The 18,208-nt window shown below is 45.0% G+C and overlaps 1 protein-coding gene across 1 annotated transcript in view; it reads right to left on the reverse strand.

The window, feature by feature from the left end:
• LOC145357476 (integrin alpha-E-like) overlaps window positions 1-18,208 on the reverse strand; it is a 453,795-nt gene that overhangs the window by 214,990 nt on the left and 220,597 nt on the right. Inside the window, exons 16-17 of the mRNA XM_080210848.1 lie at window positions 17,960-18,110; window positions 880-956 (exon numbers count right to left, since the gene is read on the reverse strand). Coding sequence (XP_080066974.1) covers window positions 880-956; window positions 17,960-18,110 — 228 coding nt within the window. The remainder of the gene's footprint in view (window positions 1-879; window positions 957-17,959; window positions 18,111-18,208) is intronic.

The raw sequence follows: 18,208 nt of genomic DNA on the forward strand, positions 1-18,208 counted from the left end.
GTTGCAACTGTACAAAACTCTGGTGCGGCTGCACTTGGAGTATTGAGTGCAGTTCTGGTCCCCACATTATAGGAAGGATGTGGAGGCATTGGAGAGGGTGCAGAGGAGGTTTACCAGGATGTTGCCTGGTATGGAGGGGAGGTCCTATGAGGAGAGACTGAGGGATTTGAGGTTGTTTTCGTTAGAAAGAAGGCGGCTACGAGGGGACCTTATTGAAACATATAAGATGATTAGAGGTTTAGATAGGGTAGACAGTGATAGCCTTTTTCCTCGGATGGAGAAAGCTAGCACGAGGGGGCATAGCTTTAAATTAAGGGGTGGTAGTTATAGGACGGATGTCAGCGGTAGGTTCTTTACACAGAGGGTGGTGAGGGATTGGAATGCCCTGCCTGCTGCAGTTGTAAATGCGCCTAGTTTGGGGGCGTTTAAGAGATCCGTGGATAGGTTTATGGATGGAAAGGGTTTGGTTTAGGTTAGAGGGTCATTGTTTTTTAACTGGTCGGCGCAACATCGTGGGCCGAAGGGCCTGTTCTGCCCTGTTGTGTTCTATGTTCTATATTACACAAGAGATCTTTGACCTGGTCACAAACTCCAGAACCAGGAAACACAGGCTCAAGTTTTGCAGAGGGAAGTTTTGGCTTCATGATTTTGCAGAGCATGGAACAAATTGGACGACAGAGTGAAAGAGAAAGTTTGGGAAAAATTGCACAGATATTTGAGAGAGTGGGTGACTGACAGCTAAAGCAGACAGCAGTTTCCTTTTACAGTTTTGTACTCTCTTAAGTTTATAAATAAAATATAACATGGAATCTACAATTTTATATCTTTTTAAAATAAATTATTAGTCAGAAATTTAACAAAATATTAACAAAGTCTCACATCAGCAGCATAATGCGCACTAAATCCAGCTTGTGCCAACTCCATCTGAAATGCACTTATGTTTGAGCCCTGGGTACCTGAAGAATAAATGAATAAATAGATAATGTAAAATAATGGCAGTGAATATAATCAGCAAATAATAATTTAACAAACCACACCAAACCTAGCAAGCATCATTCATTAGGAGAAACAATCATAGAATCCTACAGCACAGGAAGAGGCTATTCGGCCCATCGAGTCTGCACCAACCACAATCCCACCCAGGCTCCATCCTCATATCCCTACATATTTACCCACTAATCCCGCTAACCTATGCATCCCGGGACACTAAGGGGCAATTTAGAATGGCCAATAAACCTAGCCTGCACATCTTTGGACACATTTGTTAGTCCATAGGGTTTCTCCTAGTCTCCAACTGCAGTTCCAGCAGGTCACCGATGTAACTCTCCCAAAAATCAGCATGTAGATGCAAGCATAAAATTGCAGAGAGATATTTATAGATTGAGTGAATGTGCAAAGCTACGGAAATGGATTTCAATGTGGGCAAATGTGATGTAATTCAGTTGGAACCTTCTCAGGATATAACAGGGTTCTTTGTATAAAACTAGAAAGGGTTTAGGTTGATAGAGACTTAGGTATATAGGTTCATAAGTGTTTACAATATCATGTACAGTACGGAATATAATCAAAATATCCAATGGAATGGTGACCTTTATATTGAAAGGACCAGGTGACAAGGAGGTAGATGTTATGCTACAGCACTGATGGACAACTTAGGCCAGTGAGTGGCCCTCCTTCATCTCAGTGAGTCGCAAGATTGAAATCAAGCTTGTTCACTAACTAGGACTCCATGAATAAGATTAAATATGTTTAATGCATGCCAAATATTTCATAATGAGTTATAGAAAATGCTTAATCATTCATATATTAATCAAGTTTTCATCGACTGAAGTGGTAAAAACAAAATAAATACTTATGTTTTAACTGAACACAGAGGGAGTTCACAGCTCTTACAATGCTGTGTACAATCAGCATGCACCTCAGCTCATGTGTCCCTGCTTTACGTGCAAATCACTTCAATCATAATGGTGGGAATAAAGCCCTGTGATTGGAAACCAGCACCATATGGCAAGTCTGCTCTTAGGCAACAATCAATAAAGTGGCTTGTGGGCTGCACTCAGAATCCTGATGGGCCATATGTGGCTCCTGGGCTACACATTGCCCACTAGTGTGTAATAGTGATGCAACACCCTGGTGAGACCATACCTGGAGTATTGTCTTCAGTTTGGTCAACCAAACCATAGGAAGAATATATTGGCCTTGGAGGTGGTGCAGTGCAGCTTTATCAGAATGATAGCTAAATTCTCAGGTTCAGATATTCATGGAGTCATGGTGGCAGGTGGGTCCCTGTGTGGAAGTTCAGCCTCATTTCCTCAATTTTTTCTGGTAAAGGAAAGGGGAATGGGCATAGTGCATATATGAGGGAAATTCAAACTCACCAGGATCATTTGAACTAATATCTCCAAATCTGCAGATGATACAAAACTGGGTGAGAGGGTGAGCTGTGAGGAAGATGCATAGATTCTTCAGTGTGATTTGGGCAGGCTGAATGAGTCAGCAATTGCACTATAACGTGGAGAAATGTGAGGTTACCCACTTTGGTAGCAAAAACAGGAAGGCAGATTATTATCTGAATGGCTATAGATTGGGGGAGGGGAGTGTGCAATGAGATCTGGGTGTTCTCGTATACCAGTTGCTGAAGGTAAGCATACAGGTGATAAAGTGGGCAAATGGCATGTTGGCCTTCATAGCGAGAGGATTTGAGTTGAGGAGCAGGGATGTCTTGCTGCAATTATGCCTTGGTGAGGCCATATCTGGAAAATTGTGTGCCATTTTGGTCTCCTTATATGAGGAAGAAAGTTCTTGCTATAATAGAAGGAGTGCAGAGAGGTTTTACCAGACTAATTTCTGGGATGGTAGGATTGACCTAAGAGGAGAGATTGTGTCGGTTAGGTTTACATTCTCTGAAGTTTACAAGAATGAGGGGGGATTTCACAGAAACTTTTAGAATTCTAACAGGATGAGAACAGGGTAGATGCAGGAAAGACGTTCCCAATGGTGGGGGTGTCCAGAGCAAGGATCACAGTTTGAAAATAAGGGGTAAGCCTTTTTGGATTGAGGTGAGGAGAAATTTATTCACCCAGACAGTGGTAGGCCTGTCGAATTCACTACCACAGAAGGTGGTTTTGGTCAAAACAGTATGTTTTCAAGAAGGTGTTAGATCTTGCACTTAGGGCAAAGGGGGTCAAAGGATTTGGGGGGAAGGTGGGATCAGGCTGTTGTGTTGGATAAACAGCCATGATCATAATGAATGGCGAAGCAGGCTTGAAGGGCCAAATGGCCTCCTTCTGCTCCCATTTTCAATGCTTCTATATTTAAGATGAAATAGATTAAAATTTAGCTGTCTTTGGCATGTGACAAGAACCGAGGTTTGTTTTTATCTGAACTTAAATACTAGAGATCATATTTCAAAAAGTTTGAATGCTCTTTTTTACTAAGTCTGCATTATGAAATCTATAGTAGAAATTATAACAATTGTCCAAGATGTACTCTGAACAAGTTGCCATGGAATTATGTGGCGTCATGTGGGTGGGTGAGGATATGTGTTGGCATTCAGTTGGCGTGGGGGCTTGGAGGTGGCTTGGGGTAGGTACAGTCTGATGGCATGTGAAGGTTGAGGGCTAGAATTCTAAAATGTAACCGAACAACTGGGATACAGAGATCTGAAAGGGGCTTTTTAATCAGCTCAGCCCACCTCAGCACTCAGCTGCCCCATGTCTGCATCCAATATGCTTCCACAGCAGCAAGGTGCACGTGACTCCATAGAAGCATAGAAAATACAAACAGGAGTAGGCCATTCAGCCCCTCGAGCCTGCTCTGCCAACTATTTTGATCATGGCTGATCATCAAAACCAAAAGCTTGAACCTGCATTCACCCCATATCTCTTGATCCCTTTAGCCCATGAGCTATACCTAATTTCTTTTTGAAATCACACAATGTTCTGGCCTCAAACATAGAACATAGAACACTACAGCACAAACATGCCCTTCGGCCCACAAGTTGCGCCAATCACATCTGTACCTACCAAGCCATGGAACTATCTATAACTCCCAATCCCATTAGATCCCATATACTCATCCAGAAGTCTTTTAAAAGACCCCAGCGAGTTCGCCTCCACCACCACCGACGGCAGCCAATTCCACTCACTCACCACCCTCTGAGTGAAAAACTTACCCCTGACATCTCATTGTTCCTTGGGAGCACTGAAGAGAGGCAGCAATTTGTAAGAGGAGAGCTTGTGGGTAAGTTAAAGCGATTTTTAAAATTAACTTTGCTAGTTTTAAAAAAAATTTTATTCCGGAAACCGGAAGTAGTTTGCAAAGGGATTTGGGTAGTTTTTTTTTCCATTTAAAAGTTACTCACCTCAGGGAATCGACCTCATTGTTCCTTGGGAGCACTGAAGAGAGGCTGCGATTTGTAACAGGAGAGCTTGTGGGTAAGTTAAAGCGATTTTTAAAATTAACTTTGTTAGTTTTTTAAAAAATTTTATTCCGGAAACCGGAAGCAGTTTGCAAGGGGACTTGGGTAGTTTTTTTTTCCTTACCATAAATTGGACTGAGATGTTAGGGGAAAGTTTTTCACTCAGAGGGTGGTGAGTGAGTGGAATCGGCTGCCATTGGTGGTGGTAGAGGCAAACTCGCTGGGGTCTTTTAAAAGACTTCTGGATGAGTATATGGGATCTAATGGGATTGGGAGTTACAGATAGTTCTATGGCTTGGTAGGTATAGACGCGATCGGCACAACTTGTGGGCCGAAGGGCCTGTTTGTGCTGCAGTGTTCTATGTTCTATCTCCTCTGTACTTGCTTCCCAGCACCTTAAATCTGTGTCCTCTTGTAGCGACCATTTCAGCCCTGGGAAATAGCCTCCGAGAATCCACCCTATCTATTCCTCTCAACATTTTATAAACCTCTATCAGGTCGCCTCTCAACCTTCGTCTCTCCAGGGAGAAGAGACCTAGTTCCCTCAACCTATCTTCATAAGGCATGCCTCCCAATCCAGGCAACATCCTTGTAAATCTCCTCTGCACCCTCTCAATAGCTTCCACAAACCTTCACTCATTCCAAACCACGAGAGATGACCCCACCATTCAGGGCCTTTCTGCTGCAACGCATATGGCAAATCAGGAAATTTCCAAAACACAGCATACCACCTTGATAGTGAAAAGCCAGACCTATATTTTAAATTACAAGGAGAGATTACACATATTATGATTGTATTTACTGGAACTTAGAGAGTCAAGAGATGATTTTATTGAAAGTATTAAGGGGAACTGATGAAGTAGTTAGGGCAAAACTATTTTGTGATTGAGAATTAAGACTAGTGTACATAGCCAAAAATCAGAGCTAGATATTTCAGGAGTGAAATTGGGAAACACTTTTTCACACAAAGGATGATAGATGTTTGGATATTTATTCCTCAAATAGCAATTAATGTTAGATTAGTTGTTAATTATAAATCTAAGATAATTTTTTGTAACATATAGGTATAAAGAGCTATGGTGCAAAGGTGTCTGAACTAAATGGCCTACCCCTATGCCTCATGACGCAATATAATGTACAGTCTGAATTATTCCAATACAGCGTTTCCAAAACCTGCTTCTGTGATCCTTTAATGGGTGACATGGCAGCATGGTAGTTAGGACTGCTGCCTCACATCACCAGTGATCTAGGTTCAATTCCGGTCTGAGGTGACTGTGTGGAGTTTGCACGTTCTCCCCATGTCTTCATGGGTTTCCTCTGGGTGCTCCGGTTTCCTCCCACACTCCAAAGACTGGTTAGTGGATTGGCCATGATCATTGCACAGGTTTGCAGGAATAGGGTCGGGGAATGCGCCTAGGTAGAAGTTCTTTCAGAGGGCTGGTGCAGACTTGAAGGATTTAAATGGAATTCTTCAGCACTGTAGGGATTCTATCTGGTTGGAAGTATTTTTGGAAGTTTCACCACACCTATAGTGGTTTGTGAGACCATGATATACTGTGTACAGTTTTTATAGAACTCAGAACATAGAACACTACAGCACAAACAGGCCCTTTGGCCCACAAGTGCGCTGATCATATCCCTACCTACCAAGCCTATCTATAATTCTCAATCCCATTAAATCCCGTGTACTCGTCCAGAAGTCTCTTAAAAGACCCCAACGAGTTCACCACCACCATCACCGACGGCAGCCTATTCCACTCACTCACCACCCTCTGAGTGAAAAACTTACCCCTGACATCTCCTCTGTACCTACTCCCCAGTGCCTTAAACCTGTGTCCTCTTGTAGGGACCATTTCAGCCCTGGGAAATAGCTTCGGAGAATCCACCCTATCTATTTCTCTCAACATTTTATAAACCTCTATCAGGTCGCCGCTCATCCTTCGTCTCTCCAGGGAGAAAAGACCGAGCTCCCTCAACCTATCTTCATAAGGCATGCCTCCCAGTCCAGGCAACATCCTTGTAAATCTCCTCTGCACCCTCTCAATAGCTTCCACTTCCTTCTTGTAGTGAGGCGACCAGAACTGCACACAGTACTCCAAGTGGGGTCTGACAAGGGTCTTATAAAGTTGCAGCAATATCTCCCAACTCTGAAACTCAATCCCTTGATTGATGAAGGCCAGTGCACCATACACCTTCTTGACCACATCCTCCACCTGTGAGGCCGATTTAAGAGTCCTGTGGACCCGGACCCCAAGGTCCTTCTGCTCCTCAGCACTGCTAAGAGTCCTACCCTTGATATTATACTCCTTCATCCCATTGGACCTGCCAAAATGGACCACTACACATTTATCCATGTTGAAGTCCATTTGCCACTTCTCCGCCCAGTCTTGCATCCCATCTATGTCACGCTGCAACTTCTGACATCCCTCCAAACTATCCACAACACCACCAACCTTCATGTCGTCGGCAAACTTACCAGCCCATCCCTCCACTTCCTCATCCAAGTCATTTATGAAAATGACAAACAGCAAGGCTCCTAGAACAGATCCCTGGAGCACTCCACTGGTGACCGACCTCCATGCAGAAAAAGACTCATCCACAACCACTCTCTGCCTTCTGCAGGCAAGCCAGTTCTGGATCCACAAGGCAACAGCCCCTTGGATCCCATGCCCTCTCACTTTTTCAAGAAGTCTTGCATGGGGAACCTTATCAAACACCTTGCTGAAGTCCACATAAACCACATCCACCGCTCTTCCTTCGTCAATGTGTTTAGTCACGTTTTCAAAGAAAATTATCTCCTTATTTAAGAAACCACTGACCCTCAGCAGCAGCAGTGTGTACTATCTACAAGATGCACTGCAACAATTCACCAAAGATCCATAGGCAACATCTTCCAAACACATGACCACTTCCATTGAAAAGGACAAGGGTGGCAGAGAAATGGGAACACCACCACCTGCAAGTTCCTCACAAAGCCACTCACCATCCTGACTTGGAAATACATCGCCGTTCCTTCATGTTGGGTCAAAATCCTGGAATTCCCTCCTTAATGGCATTGTGGGTCAACCCACAGAACATGGACTGCAGCAATTCAAGAAGGCCACTCATCACCACCTTCTCAAGGGCAACTAGAGATGGGCAATAAATACTGCCACCAGTGACATGCACGTGATCAAGCAGGCGATCACATGCATGTCACATGCAGGTGCAGCAGGTGGTCAAGAAGGCGAATGGAATGTTGGCCTTTATAGCGAGGGGGATAGAATATAAAAGCAGGGAGGTCTTGCTGCAACTGTACAGGGCACTGGTGAGGCTGCAGCTGGAGTACTGTGTACAATTTTGGTCGCCACACTTGCGGAAGGATATATTGGCCTTGGAGGGAGTGCAGGGAAGGTTCACCAGGCTGATACCGGAGATGAGGGGGTTAGCCTATGAAGAGATTGAATAGACTGGGTCTGTACTCGTTGGAGTTTAGAAGGATGAGGGGGGATCTTATAGAGAAGTATAAGATAATGAAGGGGATGGATAGGGTAGAGGTAGAGAGATTCTTCCTGCTTAGAAAGGATAGCAGGACTAGAGGGCACAGCCTCAAGATAAGGGGGGTGCAGTTTATATCAGAGTTGAGGAGGAACTTCTTCACTCAAAGGGTGGTGAATCTCTGGAATTCTCTGCCCGTTGAAGCAGTGGAGGCTACCTCGCTGAATATATTTAAGTCACGGGTAGATAGGTTTCTGATAGACAAGGGAATTAAGGGTTATGGGGAGAAAGCGGGAAAGTGGAACTGATCCACTTCAGATCAGCCATGATCTTATTGAATGACAGGGCAGGCTCAAAGGGATGGTGGCCTACTCCTGCTCCTACTTCTTATGTTCTTATGTCCCTGGAATAAATTAAAGAAATAAAAAACATAGCTGGAACAGAAACAGTCCAAAGAAAGTTCACTCGATTCATTCCCGGCAGGAAGGGATGTCTTACGAGGGAATATTGAACAGGTTGAGCCTTATCCACTGGAGTTCAGAAGAATGCATAACATCCTGAAGGACCACTCAAGGTGGATGCTGATGGGTGTTTTCTCTTATGAGAAAGAGTAGAGCTAGGGAATACAGTTTAAAAAGATGGGCGGGAGGGGGCTGTGGGGGAAAGGTGGGGGAGGGGCAGTGGGGCACAATTCTCCCATACCGCTGCACTAAAAAATCCTGGTGCCGTCAGTTCCATGCCAGAAATCAGCGTGGAGCTCTATTATACATACAGGAGACAATTTAAATACTATTTGAATGTAATAAGTGGGCCCAGGACTGAAGTCTCCGGGCCCGCTAGCCTCTCCTACCCTGCCAGAGTATTTCACTCCAGCGGGGATTACACTAGCTCCCTACTTTCAGGGAACTAGTGGCCTGACCCGTTGGAGGAGTGAAGGGGGTGCAATCGGGGTCCCAGGGGACTGAGCAGCTGGGCAGTGGTGCCCCCTGGGCATTGGCACCCTCACAATGCCAGTCTGTGCCCCCTGGCACTGCCCAAGGGGCAAAGTGCCCATGCCCAGGGGGCACCTTGGCATTGCCCATTGGGCGGGCTAGGGGCAGGAGGGGAGGTTGAGGTTGACCCAGACATGTTCAGGGAAGGCCAGCGATTGGGCCATGAGGGAGTCGGAGAACCAGTGATGAGGGGTTGCGGAACTGGCAGCGATTGAACTGGCCAGCAATTGGGAGGCCAGTAGTGTGGCCCACTGCGCTGACAGATTGATGCATGTGCAGTGACTTTATGGTGCCAGCCTTTCCAGCAGGAATAGGCCTTGCCCACTGAATGCTAGCGTGATTCACACTGAGGCACTCTGCAGTGCACAGCGTGTTGAGAGATTCATTTTGCAACTCCAGCTGAAAAAAACGTGGGATTTACTCCCATTTTTATGCAAATTTGACACTTAGAATTGTTTTGGGAGAATCACCCCCAGGTATTTTTAAAGCCTCTGACTTTACTGCCAGACAGCTTGTGTCAGTGTCCAGCAGATTCGTTTTGAATTCTTTGAGACTCTAGGAAAATTTTGGGGAGTTACAAGTCATCGTTTGGCACCAATTACAGTCAAAAGCAATCATTTAACTATCATTGAACATTGCAGATTACCTAACTGGCATCATTGCCAACAGTTACCCTAACCCATGGTGCTCAAGCATTTTCAATTAACAAAATTAGCATTCTAGAAGATAGAACATAAAACATTACAGCAAAGTACAGGCCCTTCAGCCCTCAATGTTGTGCCGAGCTATGTCCAATCCCAAGATCAAGCTATTCCCTCTCTATAATTCTGAAGTGCTCCATATGCCTATCCAATAACTGTTTGAAAGTTCCTAAAGTGTCTGACTCCACTATCACAGCAGGCAGTCAATTGCACACTCCAACCAATTACAGTCAAAAGCAATCATTTAACTATCATTTAACTATCCAGCTATTTACCATTTATACAGACGATCTGGAGGAGGGAGCCGAGTATATGGTGTTGAAATTTGCTGATGACACCAAGATTGGTGGAACGGCAAATTGCGCGGAGGGTGTGGAGAGTCTGCAGAGGGATCTAGATAGGCTGGGCGAATGGGCCAGGAAATGGCAAATGGAATTTAATGTTGGCAAGTGCGAGGTGGTCCACTTTGGTAGGAATAATGGTAGGAAGGACTATTACTTACGGGGCGAAAAACTGCAGCAGGCGACGGTGCAGAGGGACCTCGGGGTCCTTGTGCATGAGTCGCAAAAACCCAGCCTGCAGGTGCAGCAGGTGGTCAGGAAGGCAAATGGGATGCTGGCCTTCATAGCGAGGGGGATTGAATATAAAAGTAGGGAGGTCTTGCTGCAGCTGTATAGGGCATTGGTGAGGCCGCAGCTGGAGTACTGTGTGCAGTTTTGGTCGCCGCACTTACGCAAGGATATTTTGGCCTTGGAGGGAGTGCAGAGGAGGTTTACTAGGCTGATACTGGAGTTGAGGGGGTTGAGCTATGAGGAGAGGCTGAATAAACTAGGCTTGTACTCGTTAGAGTTCAGAAGAATGAGGGGAGATCGCATTGAGACGTATAAGATGATGAATGGGATGGATAGGATAGAGGTGGAGAGGCTCTTCCCGCTCAGAAAGGACAGTAGGACTAGGGGGCACAGCCTCAAGATAAAGGAAGGGCGGTTTAGAACGGAGTTGAGGAGGAACTTCTTCACTCAAAGGGTGGTGAATCTCTGGAATTCTCTGCCCGTTGAGGTGGTGGAGGCTGCCTCGCTAAATATTTTTAAGACGTGGGTTGATGGGTTTTTGATAAGCGAGGGGATTAAGGGTTATGGGGAGAGGGCGGGAATGTGGAACTGAGCCACGACAGATCAGCCATGATCTTATTGAATGGCGGGGCAGGCTCGAGGGGCTGGGTGGCCTACTCCTGCTCCTATTTCTTATGTTCAACCACACTCTGGGTGAAGAATCTACCGCGGACATCCCTCCTATATCTCCCACCATGAACCTTATAGTTATGCCTCCTAGTAACAGCTACATCCACCTAAGGAAATAGTCTCTGCATGTCCACTCTATCAATCCCTCTCATCATCTTATAAACCTCGATTAAGTCACCTCTCATCCTCCTCCGCTCTAAAGAGAAAAGCCCCAGCTCCCTCAACCTTTCCTCGTAAGACCTACCCTCCAAACCAGGCAGCATCCTGGTAAATCTCCTCTGCACTCTCTCCAATGATTCCACATCCTCCTTATAGTGAGGTGACCAGAACTGAACACAATATTCTAAATGTGGTCTCACCAACGTCCAGTATAGTTGCAGCATAACCCCACAGCTCTTAAGCTCAAACCCCCTGTTAATAAACGCTAACACACTATAAGCCTTCTTCACGGCTCTATCCACTTGAGTGGCAACCTTCAGAGATCTGTGGATATGAACCCCAAGATGTCTCTGTTCCTCCACATTCCTTAGAACCCTGCCGTTGGCCCTGTAATCCGCATTCAAGTTAGTCCTACCAAAATGAATCACCTTACACTTCTCAGGGTTAAACTCCATCTGCCACTTTTTGGCCCACCTCTACATCCTATCAATGTCTCTTTGCAGCCTACAAGGGCCCTTCACCTCATCCACTAGTCCACCAATTTTCGTGTCGTCAGCAAATTTACAAACCCACCCTTCAGCCCGCTCTTCTCAAAGACAGTATTGCAGTGGCAGGAAGGACGTTTGATGTGGATCTGTCTATTGAGGTAGTATGGGCTGAGATTAGAAACGGGAGAGGAGAGGTCACCCTGCTGGGAGTTTTTTATACGCCTCCAAAAACTTCTAGAGATGTAGAGGAAAGGATTGCAAAGATGATCCTGGATAGGAGCAAAAGTAACAGGGTAATTGTTATGGGGGGCTTTAAATTTACAAATATTGATTGGAAAAGCTATAGTTCGCGTACATTAGAGGGGTCAGTTTTTGTCCAATGTGTGCAGGAAGGTTTGCTGACACAGTGTGTAGATAGGCCAACAAGAGGTGAGGCCACATTGGATTTGGTACTGGGTAATGAACCAGACCAGGTGTTAGACTTGGAGATAGGTGAGCACTTTGGTGATAGTGACCACAATTTGGTTACGTTTACCTTCGTGATGGAAAGGGATAGGTATATACCGAAGGGCAGAAGTTATAGCTGGGGGAAAGGAAATTATGAGGCGATTAGGCGAGATTTAGGATACATAGGTTGGAGTAGGAAACTGCACGGGATGGGAAAAATTGAAATGTGGAGCTTGTTCAAGGAGCAGCCGCTGTGAGTCCTTGATAAATATGTACCTGTCAGGCAGGGAGGAAGTGATCGAGTGAGGGAACCGTGGTGTACAAAAGAAGTTGAATCTCTGGTGAAGACGAAGAAGGAGACTTATGTAAAGATGAGACGTGAAGGCTCAGTTAGGGCACTGGAGAGTTACAAATTAGCCAGGAAGGAGCTAAAGGGGGCGTTAAGAAGAGCTAGAAGAGGACATGAGAAGACTTTGGCAGGTAGGATCAAGGAGAACCCTAAAGCTTTCTATAGGTATGTCAGGAATAAAAGATTGATTAGGGCAAGATTAGGGCCAGTCAGGGAGAGTAGTGGGAAGTTGTGTGTGGAGCCTGAAGAGATAGAAAAGGCACTAAATGAATATTTTTCATCAGTATTCAAGCAGGAAAGAGTCAAGATAGTCGAGGAGAATACTGAGATACAGGCTTTTAAACTAGATGGGATTGAGGTACATAAGGAAGAGGTGTTAGCAATTCTTGAGAGTATGAAAATAGATAAGTCCCCTGGGCCAGATGGGATTTATCCTAGGATTCTCTGGGAGACTAGGGAGGAGATTGCAGAGCCTTTGGCTTTGATCTTTATGTCATCATTGGCTACAGGTATAGTGCTAGACAACTGGAGGATAGCAAATGTTGTCCCCTTGTTCAAGAAGGGGACTAGAGACCATCCTGGGAATTACAGACCGGTGAGCCTTACTTCTGTTGTGGGCAAACTTTTGGAAAGGATTATAAGAGATAGGATTCATAATCACCTAGAGAGAAATAATTTGATTCAGGATAGACAACACGGTTTTGTGAAGGGAAGATCGTGCCTCACAAGCCTTATTGAGTTCTTTGAGAAGGCGACCAAAGAGGTGGATAAGGGTAAGGCAGATAACGTGGTGTATATGGATTTTAGCAAAGCGTTTGATAAGGTTCCCCATGGTAAGCTACTGCTGAAAATACGGATGCATGGGATTGACTTAGTAGTTTGGATCAGGAATTGGCTAGCTGATAGAAGACAGAGGGTGGTGGTTGATGGAGAATATTCAACCTGGAGTTCAGTTACTACTGGTGTACCTCAGGGATCTGTTTTGGGGCCGCTGCTGTTTGTCATTTTTATAAATGACCTAGATGAGGGTGTAGAAGGATGGATTAGTAAATTTGCAGACGACACTAAAGTGGGAGGAGTTGTAGACAGTGAGGATGGATGTTACAGTTTGCAGAGGGACATAGATAAGCTGCAGAACTGGGCTGAAAGGTGACAAATGGAGTTTAATGCGGAAAAGTGTGAGGTGATTCACTATGGTAAGAGTAACAGGATTACAGAATACAGGGCTGATGGAAGAACTCTTGGCAGTGTCGATGAGCAGAGAGGTCTCGGTGTACATGTGCATAGATCCCTGAAAGTTGGAACCCAGGTTGATAAGGTTGTTAAGAAGGCGTATGGTGTGTTAGCTTTTATTGGTAGAGGGATGAATTTTGGAGCCATGAGGTCATGTTGCAACTGTACAAAACTCTGGTGCGGCCACATTTGGAGTATTGCGTACAGTTCTGGTCGCCGCATTATAAGAAAGATGTGGAAGCATTGGAAAGGGTGCAGAGGAGGTTTACCAGGATGTTGCCTGGTATGGTGGGAAGGTCTTATGTGGAAAGGCTGAGGGACTTGAGGTTGTTTTTGTTAGAGAGAAGAAGGTTAAGAGGTGACCTAATTGAGGCATACAAGATGATCAGAGGATTAGATAGGGTGGACAGTGAGAGCCTTTTTTCTCAGATGGAGATGGCTAACATGAGGGGACATAGCTTTAAACTGAGGGGTGATAATTATAGGACGGATGTCAGAGGTAGGTTCTTTACTCAGAGGGTACATAGAGCATAGAACATAGAACATTACAGCGCAGAACAGGCCCTTCGGCCCACGATGTTGCGCCGACCAGTTAAAAAAAAACAACAATGACCCACTAACCTAAACCAATCCCTTTTCGTCCATAAACCTATCTACAGACCTCTTAAACGCCCCCAGACTAGGCGCATTTACAACTGCAGCAGGCAGGGCATTCCAATCCCTCACCACCCTCTGGGTAAAGAACCTACCCCTGACATCTGTCCTATAACTATCCCCCCTTAGTTTAAAGCCATGCCCCCTCGTGCTAGATTTTTCCATCAGAGGAAAAAGGCTATTACTATCCACCCTGTCTAAACCTCTAATCATCTTATATGTTTCAATCAGATCCCCTCTTAGCCGCCTTCTTTCCAGCGAAAACAACCCCAAATCCCTCAGTCTCTCCTCATAGGATCTCCCCTCCATACCAGGCAACATCCTGGTAAACCTCCTCTGCACCCTCTCCAAAGCCTCCACATCCTTCCTGTAATGTGGGGACCAGAACTGCACACAATACTCCAAGTGCGGCCGCACCAGAGTTGTGTACAGTTGCAACATAACGCTATGACTCCTAAATTCAATCCCCCTACCAATAAACGCCAAGACACTGTATGCCTTCTTAACAACCTTATCTACTTGATTCCCAACTTTCAGGGATCTATGTACACATACACCTAGATCCCTCTGCTCCTCCACACTATTCAAAGTCTTCCCGTTAGCCCTATACTCAACACATCTGTTATTCCTACCAAAGTGAATTACCTCACATTTCTCTGCATTAAACTCCATCTGCCACCTCTCGGCCCAGCTCTGCAACCTGTCTAAGTCTTCCTGCAAACTATGACACCCTTCCTCACTATCTACCACACCTCCGACTTTGGTGTCATCAGCAAATTTACTGATCCACCCAACTATACCCTCATCCAGATCATTAATAAAAATCACAAACAGCAGTGGCCCCAACACAGATCCCTGAGGCACACCACTTGTAACCGAACTCCATGATGAATATTTACCGTCAACCACTACCCTCTATCTCCTATCCGCTAGCCAATTCCTAATCCAGTTCCCTAGATCACCCCCAATCCCATACATCTGCATTTTGTGCAGAAGCCTACCATGGTGAACCCTATCAAACGCCTTACTAAAATCCATATACACCACGTCCACTGCCTTACCCCCATCCACCTCTTTGGTCACTTTCTCAAAAAACTCAATAAGGTTAGTAAGGCACGACCTACCCGCCACAAAACCATGCTGACTATCCAATCAACTCATTACTCTCCAAATAACTATAAATCCTATCCCTAATAATTTTTTCCAAAACCTTGCCCACAACAGAAGTGAGACTCACCGGTCTATAATTCCCGGGGAAGTCTCTGTTCCCCTTCTTAAACAATGGGACAACATTCGCTAACCTCCAATCATCTGGTACTATACCAGAGGCCAACGACGACCTGAAGATCAGAGCCAGAGGCTCTGCAATCACTTCTCTTGCCTCCCAGAGAATCCTGGGGTAAATCCCATCCAGACCAGGGGACTTATCTATTTTCAGACCCTCCAGAATATCCAGCACATCCTCCTTATCAACTGTAACACTGTCAATTCTACTCCCCTGCAACCCAGTGTCCTCCTCAGCTATATCCATGTCCCCCTGCGTGAACACCGAAGAGAAATATTGGTTCAATGCTTCACCAATCTCCTCCGGTTCCACACATAACTTCCCTCTGCCGTCTATAACTGGCCCTAACCTTGCCCTAACCAACCTTCTGTTCTTGACATACCTGTAGAACGCCTTAGGATTCTCCTTAATCCTATCAGCCAAAGTCTTCTCATGTCCTCTTTTAGCCCTTCTTAGCTCGCTCTTCAACTCCCTCCTAGCCAATCTAAAGCTCTCTAGTGCACTATCCGAGTGCTCACGTCTCATCCGAACATAAGCCTCCTTTTTCTTTTTAACCAACGAATCAACTTTTTTGGTGCACCACGGTTCCCTAGCCTTACCAATTCCACCTTGCCTGACAGGGACATACCTATCACAGACTCGCAGTAGCTGCTCCTTGAAAAAACTCCACATTTCGGACGTTCCCAATCCCTGTAATCTCCTAGTCCAACCTATGTTTCCTAATTCTCTCCTAATAGCCTGATAATTACCCTTCCCCCAGCTAAAACCACTGGCCCGAGGTTCATGCCTATCCCTTTCCATCACTAAGGTGAACGTAACCGAATTGTGGTCACTATCACCAAAATGCACACCAACTTCCAAATCCAACACCTGTTCTGGCTCATTTCCCAGCCCCAAATCCAATATAGTCTCACCTCTAGTTGGCCTATCTACATACTGAGTCAAAAAACCTTCCTGCACACTTTGCACAAAAACTGACACCTCTAACGAGCTAGAGCTATAACAATTCCAAGCAATATTAGTAAAGTTAAAATCCCCCATAACAATTACCCTATTACTTTCACTCCTAACCAGGATCGTCTCCGCAATCCTTTCCTCAACCTCTCTAGAACTTTTAGGAGGTCTATAAAAGACTCCCAACAGGGTGACCTCTCCTCTCCTATTTCTAATCTCCGCCCATACTACCTCAACAGACAAGTCCTCATCAAACCTCCTCTCTGAGGGTAGTAAGGGCGTGGAATGCCCTGCCTGCAGCAGTTGTGGACTCGCCAAATTTAAGGGTGTTCAAATGGTCAGTGGATAGGCATATGGATAACATTGGAATAGTTTAGGTTAGAGGGTCATTAGATTGGTTCCACTGGTCGGCGCAACATCGAGGGCCGAAGGGCCTGTACTGCGCTGTTATGTTCTATGTTCTCTTCCAAGTCATTGATAAAGATCACAAAAAGCAGAGGACCCAGCGTTGACAAAATATAAAGTGTAACACTCCAGGTATAAATTAAGTGATCCACTTGGAAGCTTTTATCAAACAAAATATATTTAAGAACTAAGTAGTGACACAATCCCCAAGGATCAGTTCAAAATGTGACACAATCCCCATGGAACACTCTAAATACTGACTCACTCACCAAGGTTCACTCTAAACAGTGACACAATCCCCAAGGATAACTCCAAATAGTGCCAGAATCTCCAAGGATCACTCTAAATGTGGTACACCGCTGGTAACTGGCCTCCAGTTTGAAAATTTTCAACAGACTGATCCTTGGGAATTGTGTCAGTATTTAGAGTGATCCTTGGAGATTCTGGCACCATTTACAGTGATCCTTGGGGATTGTGACTATTTAGACTGATCCTTGGGGATTGTGTCACTTTTCAGAATGATCCTTGGGGATTGTGTCACTACTTAGTTCTTAAATACATTTTGTTTGATAAAAGCTTCCTAGTGGATCACTTAATTTATACCTGGAGTGTTACACCTTATTTTTTTTTTTATCTATTTGTGGGACATGGGCACCGCTGGCCGGACAGCATTTATTGCCTGTCCCTAGTTGTCCTTGAGAAGGCCAATCGAGCCTGTACCGACAACAATCCCACCCAGACCCTATCGCTATAACCCTACATATTTATAGTCCACCTCAGCACATATCTTTAGGGTGTGGGAGGAAACCGGAGCACCCAGAGGAAATTCACACAGACACGGGGAGAACGTGCACACTCCACATAGACAGTGACCCAAGCCAGGAATTGAACCCAGGTCTATGGTGCTGTGAGGCAGCAGTGCCAATCACTGTGCCACCATGCCACCAAATGGGAAAACTGGTAAAAAGTAAAGGCAGCAAACAGCTTCAATGATAATGCATTAATCTGGAGATTGAAAATGGCTTTTAAAATACTCAGTCTTAGTTTATATTTTATATACAAAGCCTTCTTTATATTCTTGTTAACTAGGTACCACAATTTTATCAATGAAAACATTGTGCTGAGGATAAAAAAAACTCAAAACATGAATTTACCTTCAATTCCAACAATATTTTTCTGTAGATCTGCTAGAAGTCCATCTAAGGCAGCGTAGTTATCCACCTGGAATACGTGTTTCTCATCTGGATCAGAAGCAATTAGCTTGAGTTCATTCATTGCTGTGTCTTTGGCAAAGACTGATCCGACCTTAGTGGAAATAAAACGAAGTTCATTCTGCCAGGATTCTAATGATCTGTCCCTGGGCTTGCCCTTTTGCTCAGCCAGACAGTCGAGTAAAAATCGCA

The sequence above is a fragment of the Carcharhinus amblyrhynchos genome, chromosome 23 (genome assembly GCF_965287045.1).
Source record: "Carcharhinus amblyrhynchos chromosome 23, sCarAmb.v2.hapA, whole genome shotgun sequence".
In the NCBI taxonomy this organism is placed as follows: domain Eukaryota; kingdom Metazoa; phylum Chordata; class Chondrichthyes; order Carcharhiniformes; family Carcharhinidae; genus Carcharhinus; species Carcharhinus amblyrhynchos.